This window comes from Palaemon carinicauda, chromosome 31, assembly GCF_036898095.1.
Source record: "Palaemon carinicauda isolate YSFRI2023 chromosome 31, ASM3689809v2, whole genome shotgun sequence".
NCBI classification, from domain to species: Eukaryota; Metazoa; Arthropoda; class Malacostraca; order Decapoda; family Palaemonidae; genus Palaemon; species Palaemon carinicauda.
Genome location: NC_090755.1, coordinates 29465194 through 29475403, shown reverse-complemented (window position 1 = coordinate 29475403; position 10210 = coordinate 29465194). Strand labels below are relative to the sequence as shown.

The window sequence follows — 10210 nt, the reverse complement described above, 5'->3', positions numbered from 1 at the left end:
AGGAAAGGTTATAGTAGTAAAGCATAATGGTGATGTGAGAATTTGCGTAGATCTTACGTCATTGACTAAAGTGTAAAGAGGGAAATACGCCTGATGGTGAGCATTGAAGAAAAACTTGCCAAGCTATGAGAAACCAAAATGTTTACAAAATTATGATAATTCTGGATTGTGGCAAATATCCTCGATGAAGAATCAAGACTCTTGATAATATCCGTAACCTCATCTGGATGGTATTATTTTCATCTTCTTTATTTCAGGATTAGCTTTGCACCTGAAGTCTTCCAGAGGACACTGTCAATTATTCCAGATAGATTAGGAGTTGCCTACAATATAGATGACGTTTGCATTCATGGTCCTTCACAGGATATTCACGATGATCGTGTCCAAAACGTTTTACAGCAACTACAGGATGCTGGAATTAGCCTACATTAGAAAACATGCGCAATTTCTCCAAGGGGAAAACTAAATTCAGAAGACATTATCTCTGCAGATGAAATACAGGCTGATATAGGAAAATGAAGTCTATAAAAAGAATTTTGCAGACCACCAAACGTTACCTAATTGCAACACCATAACGGTATGGTAAACCAACTAACCAAGTTCACAACAGACCTCACCAGTATCAATGAACTACTGAGGCAACTCTTAGAGAAGACTCCAAATGGGTTCTGGGACCAGTTACAAGCAGCAACTTTCCAGGCAATTAAAAGCAAGTTCATGTCTATGGATGTATTAGCACATTACAATCCAAACAAGAGGAGCACAAATGCCACCAATGCTTGCTGTGATGGACTTGAAGCCGTTCTTTTACATCCTGAACATTTAGGTTATATGTAAATGATTGCTTTTGCTTCAAGAGTACTATGGAACAACTAGCAGAGGTATGCAGTTATTGAGAAGGAAGCTTTAGCACCTACACAGGCCTCTAAGAAATTTAAGGCTTAGGTACTGGGTACAACCTTAAATCTTGAGATGGACAATAGACAGTTAGTATAGGTAGTTTCTAGGACAGGCCTATCCAAGCTTCCACCTAGAATACTTCATTCCAGGAGTATGTACGGCAAAGCAATGATAATGCTTCATCTCGTGCTTTGACGAGGGCCCCACCCCCACCTCCCCAACAACAAAATATCTACGGTAGATGGAGGAAGTAGAGGTATATAGAGAAGCAAACTTGAAATTTGTTCCAGCTACGGAACAAAGACTACAAGAAAATAAGGCTGTTCAAGAGGCAAATGGTATCCGTAAAAAAGTTCTTAATTATTGCCATGATGATTGGCCTCCGGCCATGTCTTCTCAGCCATTCTAGAAATCATACTGGGAAAAGAAACAACATCTAGCAGAAAATCAATGACTCTCAATGTCCAACACTGAAAAGTTATTCCAGGATCTCTTCAGTTGGACCAACTGAATGTTCTACATAAAGGTCATATGGAGATCATGAAGTACCAGAGATGTACAACTTACTCAATCTGTGGTCCCTCATTTTGAAGCAAAACGAAAATATGATTAATAGATGCTATACATGTGCCAAGTTGAGACCAAAACCAAGGGAACCTCTTATGGCTGTCTTTTCCAGAGAAACAACCATGGAGCTGGGTTGGTATTGATTTGTTTGAACTTAAAGGAGATTCTTGCATCACTGGAGTAGATTACACCAGTCAATGGTTTGAATTCGGAAAATTATAAATCACTTCATCAGGAGCAGTTAACAGAGCTTTGTCACAAGGTATTTGCTGCCTGTGGATCCCGGACACAATCATCTCTGACAAAGGACCTCAGTATTTCAGCCAAGAATTTTAAGAATTTGCAAATGACTGTAGATTTTATCATGTAACGTCATCGCCTCTTCATCAACAGGCAAAGGATGTGGCAGATAGCTGGTAAAATGATAATAATAGTCTTAAAAAAGAATGCAAACCTCTATCTTAGCTTGCTACATATCGTTTAGCACCTCTCCTGATGAACTGAAAAATAAAGAGCAAAGTTGCCTGTTCACCCTGATACTATACACCCAAAAGACATAAAAAAAGAACTGCTGAAAAAAAAGATTCAAGGAATTACAACAACATTACCAAATACATAACCTTCCTGCTTTATAAGAAGTTAAGGAAAGATCAAGAAGTCCAGGGTCATATATAGCTATTACAGATGCCAGACCAAGAATAAGGAGAAATAGACTGTCTTTTATACACATCAGAGAAAACAGAGACTCAAATACACCAACTGGGAGACTATAAAGTCTGCAAAATATATATGCAACACCAAATACTTCAAATGACCAAAGTGCTAGTGTCCACAGTAAGATCACAATGAAGGAAGAAAATCCACTAGGGTGCTATATGCTATATTGATTATTTCATACTGTATTTACCTGTTACACGCTATCAAATTCACAGTCTCTTATACTCTATATATAACATTTCCATTCAGTGAAAAATAAAATTACCTATTACAATACTGTACTTTGTGGCTTAAGCATTTCAGTTAATAAAATAGCAATGAGAATCTTTCCATTAGACAAATGAAGTTTTTTTTTCTAAGAAGACAAAAAGTACTATTGTATAATTTACTCTTAGATCAAAGCATTTTAGCTTCTCATGCAAAGATTTAATTGTGTAAGATATTCTGTATTTTGTCTAATCCCTATTGATTTTCATGACAAATATTTTAAAATTTATTCTATGATTACCCATAAATTTGAGAGATAGCGTTGTATAATGTTTCTACTTTAAAGATATATTCAACACCAAACTGCTAATATGTCAGCCGTCTATTAACTAACATCTATCTCAGTCATACCAATATCTGATAACACTAATAAATAGAAGTAACAGGAAGGAGCCCCTCATCTTTAACAAGCTCCACCCACAAGCATCGTAATTGGTCGTCACCTACTCAGAGCCGATTCATGTAATCATAATGATTCTGAAAAAGGGGGACTTTAAAAGAAATGGCGTATAAACAAACCTGTTGAAGGGAAAATGTGGAACTGCTCAGCATCATCTAATTTCTAATAAAACATACATGAGCTTGCTTAACCCCTACTTGGAAATGTCCCCTCAAATGGTCCTTGCTCCATCGTGACTTGCTTTGCTTGCAAATAAACACTATCTCATTGCTCCTCTATTCTGGAAAGCGGTACATGGAAGTGATGTGCTCACCATCCACGTGGGCTACTATTAAAGTATCATAATTACCAAAAATTACTGGATACTGGAGTTTCTTATAATCTGATTTATTATCATTATTGTTATGCTTACACAAATCAGATGTGAGAAGGTGGCACTCAATCAATGCTTGTAGGAAGAGGATGTTAAAGATGAGGGGCTGAACCCAGTCGCCTAGGTAATAAATGGTTAAGAGTAGCAACTCTATTTACAAGACTGGTGCAAGTAGTGATGAATGAAAAGAATTGCTAAAAGCTAATAAGTGGGAATAAGCAGGTACTAGCTTGCCTCAGAACTATCAAAATAAACCTTAACTCACTGGAAAAGATAAAGTTCAAAAGCATCAACCACTAAATAAAATTAAATGTTTCTGAAATCCATATGTAAAAATGTGTTAAAGCAGAAACAGAAAAAAACACACACTTTAAGACCACAAAATCCAGGAGAATAGATTCAAATTCATAACCATTACACACGATTGAGCCTGGTTATATATATCAAAGTTGCAATTTCTTGGTCTCAAGGTCTACTTAAATCAGAGGTCTACCTGAACCCAATCACTATCAGTTCACAGACTGACTGAAGCAATGTGATAAAATAAATTGCATGTATGATATAACCAAGACCAAACAGCAAGCAATAAGATTACAGATTATGGTAAAAAACAGAAGTCACATCCAAAGTAAAAAACGGGACTTGAAAACTTAAAGGCAAGTGAAGTAATAAACTTACGGTCCCGTCCATAATGTAGCAAAACATAGTGCACAATGTTGATTTTATAGCCTTCGGCTCCTCGATATCAACCTTACTTGGTTAATCAATCCTATTTACCAAAGGAAATCATTTGTACCTAAAATACAATGTTATAGGGATTGAACACTTAAAATATTCCATTAGCGATTTTACATTCAATTAAAGTGAGTCAGGAAAGTCAAAGTTACTTTAATCTAAATATCATACTGACAGATTAGTATCTACATAGTATTTTGTGATATAAAAACTACAAATAAGTGTTAATAATTACAAGTGCTATATTTGAGTTTTATTAAAATTTTACAATATAAGAAAATTCTATATGATGAGTTAATCTAAAGTTTACATTAACAATTAGTTACACAATACATACGAGTCTTAAAGCTAAGCTCAATACTGATAGTCGGAATAATAATTTTTTTACATAAAGAAAGCTTTGCTCATCATCACAAAATGAAAAAGTCTACATTATAGGACCACTAATTAGAATTAATGGAGAGTTTTCATCCTCTAAGATACAAGTCATGTTTATTATCAAGTTAGATTGTTTTCAACCATTAAAAACGTTACACAAGAGCAAAATAAGGTTAAATAACTGGCTTAAGAATGAATAAACTGTTTTTCATACCAAGCCAATTATTGGTCGTCAGTCATGAAAAAATCTTGTAAGCGCCAACCATCAAGAGATGTTGAATCACATGACCTCTATTGCAATAATATTATTTCCTGTTTTAGGTGTATTACACCTTTTAAATTACAAGAATACACGTTCTAACCTAAAAGGTTGTGTTTTTTTATTGGATGTTTCTCTTCATTACTTACTCTCGGCTATTAAGATGCTTAATTCATTATTATAACCAAATCCTTTGAATTTTGCCAAACAACCATCAATTATTTACATTATCCTTTCCATTTGATATCAAATAACTGTTGTATTGTATTATTAGCTTAAATTATAATATTAAAAAAATATTCGTTTTTATTTCAGGTAAGAATTTTAGTCTCTACTAAAAAGAAAAATCTCGTTAAGTGAACAGTGTTCATGAAAAATTATTGCCGACATGAAAAGAAAACTTGTCTTGAAATACACCAAGGCCTGAGAGCTTGACATTCATCTGGAAAACTTATAAAGAAGTCATACTTCAAAGATCAAATAGCCTACTCAAATTAATCTACATGGGTTAGAAGACAATTAAATGTATATACCAAGTAATAATTAGTTTCTACAAATCCCATAAATTGGAACAAATAATTGACCTGACTACTACTATTACTTCTACTACTTCTAGTCTATACACCTAACCTTTGGCTTTCCCTTCAGACGACAATGTTGTATAATCAAGTGTCATTTACATAGCTGGGATGTTTTCTCTAGTCTCAGCTTGACAGACAAAGAAATAATGGTATTCGCAGTCTTGGGTCATGGCAAGATAGTTGAGTTCTTTCTTCAGGAGGACGCAAGTACCAGCTTTGTGGGTCTTGGTTGGTGTGTCAGAGATTCCCCATATCGATCTGTAGATTGAAAATGGAATATACAGTATATATGAGACATGCATCTTCTGTGCTATTAAATGTACCTTGACTTGAAAAACAAAATAGAATGATGTATGTTTTGTAAATAACCTATTTCAAGGAAGCAGCCGTGAAGGACAGCAAAACAGCCATATCAAACCAAGTGGTTAAGAAAAATTGAAAACTAATCAGATTCAAGGAAAAATAAAAGCTTAAACCCCCAAGGAAATATTAAAATTAGCTGCTTTTTAAAGGAAAGAAAGGAGGCAAAAAATTACTAAAATAATCATAAAAATAATTTCGAAAGCTAGATGGTCATTTTACGACCGAAGAAATGACGACTGTGAAATGAATACGTAACTGAATTAGACCAATTCCTGTAACGGTATACATTTGTAACATTAACTTAATGAATATCAGAGATGTAAGAATTTAAATCTAAACTAAAAATGCTCTAAATAAAAAATAATGTTCCAAAAGAAGAACACTACTTTAGACAAGAGATAGCTGGATATCTGTAAGGTGGAGAAGAAGACTTCAAGTAAAAGAAAAACTTAAAAAGACCAACATTTGATGCCTATAACTTCATTTTGTAAAGAAGAGAAAGGTGATGCTAGATAATATCATGTCATACAATTCACTTGCAGAATTGTTTCAGAACAACTGAAAATAATCAAAATCTTTCTTTAGTAAAACTTTAATCATGATTCTAATTTAATCAACAACAAAGAAAGCGTAATACCTCATAGCTTATACATAACCAAAAGAAGGTTTGTTAAAACAAGGACAAAATTTAAATTATTCATAGCTGCTTAAAAAGAGAAAACTATAAGTATTATCAACTTGCTGTTGCTATGACCAAATTTTGGAATCAGACAAGAGCGGAAATTGATCATAAGTTGATGATTTCAAGAAAATAAAACTTTTTCCATCCACAATATACATGTATAGTTACCCAAGAGAATTCAGAATTCTAATATAAGATCTTCGCACTTGTTTTTCCAATCTATTTTTTAGAGTTCTCTTTCTTTCTATTTGGTTTCTTCAATAATAAAAACGTGCATATACTTTATTACCAGTATTTACATGTGTAGTACTAAAATATAAAACCATAATGTTAAACTAGAGAATCGGTTAACCATTCATCTTGAAACCTAAAAAAAAATTCTTTGGATGATAAAAATTATATTTAGATCTCTAGACACAGACAAACGTCAAAAAATAGCGGATGAACAAACAGTGGATGAGGGACGTAGTTCATTTGACGAAAAGAATAAATGGTTATGATTGTGACAAGAGAAACATGCGACACTCAACATCTACATAAAATAATCTGGGGATTATCATGTCCCATCTATGATCGCCTGAAAACTCTTAAACTCTTACATAACTCACAGGTATTTAACTTACCTGTTAATGACGACACCGTTACCCCACTGCCACGCATTTTTCTCTGCCTGATATTGCCCATCTACCCATAGTTCAGACACTGAAAGGTAAGAAGGTAGAGTGTTAGAAGCAATGCTTTCTTGTTCAATTCACTAGAAAATGGTCAAAATGATTAGATAATTTCCATTTGAGTGGGGACTTTATTCAATTAAGAGTTGGTAAACTAATAAAGGACTTATTGAAAATTATATATTAATATTCGTTAAATGTTGACAATTAATTCTTAAAGACTTGAAAATTACCATGAAGGTAAATTCTGCAAAAAACAAAATTGACTATGAGCCTCCGATACTGAATTCACAGCAAATTTAGATAAAACCTAATTTTGGTCTTTTAATAAAGGCTAATCAACACAGACCTGAACAGACACAATGACCAGGTCCAAAAAGAGAGAAGAGATTCTAAAAATTATTTCACTCAAACTATATATACATACGCACACACACACTCACACACACATGTATATATATATATATATATATATACATATATATTATATATATATATATATATATATATATATATATATACATACATATATAAGTTTATAGGTAAAAAAATTTAAAGGACGTTTTTAAATTTATGACTGCATTTGGTCATAAATCCCTTTGCAAAGTATTGGTAAATACGTGAGACCAAGCCCTCGTAAAACGACGACTTTATTCACAAAAACGTCAATGTATCTGTTCGAATGTATAAGTAAGGTTAAACTTACACTGGTTGCTCTCCTTATCATAGAGCCTGGTAAGATGATTTGCGAGATCGTGGAGAGTAAGAGAATCCCTTGGGCGGGCCAGGTATCCTCCGTGCGCTTGGCAGAAGTCGCGTGCTGACGTCACACCGCTGACTCTGTCCGTTACCACGTAGTAACAGATGCTGCCTACTCTTTCGAATCTTGACGGACATAAGGGATCTGTTGAAGAGAGAAATATGTTACAATTATGGAATAACATTAATTTCTTAGTGGAGACATACACTATTGGCTAAAAAACTACTAATGATAGCCACGTATTGGTACGTTTTTTATGTAAAATAAAGTAAAACTCCACACATGAGAAAGCTCTCTTGAAAAAATTATCTTTTACCTAGTAAAAGCGAGCATATTTTAAAAAGTATATGTTCATGTTTATAAAGATGTCTGCTGTCTCTAATCATGGATTAAAAATAAATTACATGATATAGCAATTGTCTTGTAATTCATAATTAATTTTTTATTACACTTATTGGCTAATCAAATTCCAAGCATCAAAATTAGGAAGTCGGAATTTAATTGATTCGGGTGAATGAAATGTCCCGATTCATGAAAATTATTATCATAAATTATAAAAAAAAAGTCTGGAATTAAACATAGAGACATTAAAAGTCCTGATTCTATACATCATAATAATTCGATGTCTGAATATACAGCTTTTGATAAACGAAATGTCAGGATGTAAACCATTCAGATAAACTAATGTTCATCCAAAGAATTCAGACATAACTGAAATGCTAGGGTTTACACCGTCGAGATAACTAAAATATCCGTTATTAAACTATTCAGATAACTGAAATGCCAAAATCCAAATCACACTCTTTGTTAAAATGATCGGTTTCAAGCCAGTCTGATAGCTGAAATATCTACAAAAATTCAGTACTTAAAATGTCTGCATTTAAAATATTCAGGCAAATGCAATATTAAAATATGCAATTGTCCTTACACATACTGTATAGATAACTGAAATGTTCGGGTTTGAAACAGGAAACTAAAATATCCACATTAAACATATTCCGATTATTTACATATCCGGATTGAAAACATTCCGATAACTGAAATGTCCGGATATGATAGCTTAAATTCGGCTCGGGTTTAAAAATTTCGATGATAAAATATGTAGCATTAAGATAAATGAAACTTCTCGATATAATTTGTACATTGGAAAAGTGAACAAAAAAGCATTAGTACAATCTGTCAATATTACATTTTAAACTTAAGTTTATAAAAAAAAAAAAAATGAAGATCATCTGAGCCATATAGAAACCAAATTTTAAAGAACAAAATGTAAAATACTTCGGCTACATAATTAGAGGGTTAATAAGGTTAAGAAAAAGGCGTATCCGACACAACAGCACAAAGTACGATACAGGAAAAAATTGAGAAAAATGATAGATGACGACATTATGATTTCCAGAAGCACAGACATCGAATCATAATCATTGAGCACCTTTGGAAGAAGCAAGGTTTTGAAAAATATAAACCCTTTATCTTCAAAGCATTTTATAAGTTCTAATTTTACAGCATAGCGATAACTATCAAGAGCTGTATTTTGTTTCACATAGTAACATTATTCGAGTTAGATCATTATTAAAGTTACGTATCAGCCAAAAATAATAATCTTAAGTTTTTTTTTTTATTTCAACTTTTTATAATTTATATATGAAAAATTTATTCGAATATTGCTACTATTATTAAAATATTTTATCATAATTGCTCATTAGTTTCCTTGTAGTTTGTTTATTTTCCTGTTTCCTTTCCTCACTGGACTACATTTCCTTGTTGGAGCCCTTGGGCTTATAGCATCCTACTTTTCCAACTAGGGTGTCAGCTTCGCAGCTAATAATAATAATAATAATAATAATAATAATAATAATAATAACAATAATAATAATAATAATAATGTTATTTCATGGGCTGTTTTTTTTTGTTTTTTTTTTTCAGTTTTGCCACTGTTCCGACTCACCGAGTTCATTCACCACCATATAACTTTAACACTTCGCAGCTGTAAAGTGCAAGACGCATACAAGGAATGACTCATCAATGACTAATATGTCTGATTAACTAGCACGAAGTATAAACTGTCGTAGAGCTGAAGTGCGCTTGGTAAATGCGCGTGCATTCTATAATCAAAGGGACAATTATATAGGCATAGCTATCACTGTCATTATTTACAAACATTATTCCCAACTTATCTTTAATATTAACCAATTAGAAGAAAAAACTTCCAATTATCTCAAACGAAGAGGGAGACGCATGATTTTTTGGCACTGTCACTATGCGAATCGTAAAATAAAAACTGACATTTTAATGCACGCTTTTCGCGCGTTCTTTGAAAGAAACGGAACTTGTATCAAGCCAAGTTTACCTTCAAAAACCAATTGAAGGTCATCATATTTTTTATTCTTGTTTTATTACCATAAATCAAACATACCCTGGTGAATATCAAATGGAGCCTCCGTCGTGCCATTTGCCGTTGTATTATCAAAATCAGAAGACTGGTCGTATCCCTGTCCGTCAACATCTCCTGACCCGTACTCTCTCGGATTTTCATCTTGGTCTGGACCATCCTGTG

The 10210-nt window shown here is 33.1% G+C and overlaps 1 protein-coding gene across 1 annotated transcript in view; it reads right to left on the bottom strand.

The window, feature by feature from the left end:
* Positions 1–4214: 4214 nt before the first annotated feature.
* LOC137624373 (uncharacterized) overlaps positions 4215–10210 on the bottom strand; it is a 6727-nt gene continuing 731 nt past the window's right edge. Inside the window, exons 1-4 of the mRNA XM_068355087.1 lie at positions 10070–10210; positions 7600–7797; positions 6846–6924; positions 4215–5435 (exon numbers count right to left, since the gene is read on the bottom strand). The exon at positions 10070–10210 is cut by the window's right edge and continues 731 nt beyond it. Of these exons, the coding sequence (XP_068211188.1) occupies positions 5273–5435; positions 6846–6924; positions 7600–7797; positions 10070–10210 (581 nt within the window). The 3' untranslated portion in view covers positions 4215–5272. The remainder of the gene's footprint in view (positions 5436–6845; positions 6925–7599; positions 7798–10069) is intronic.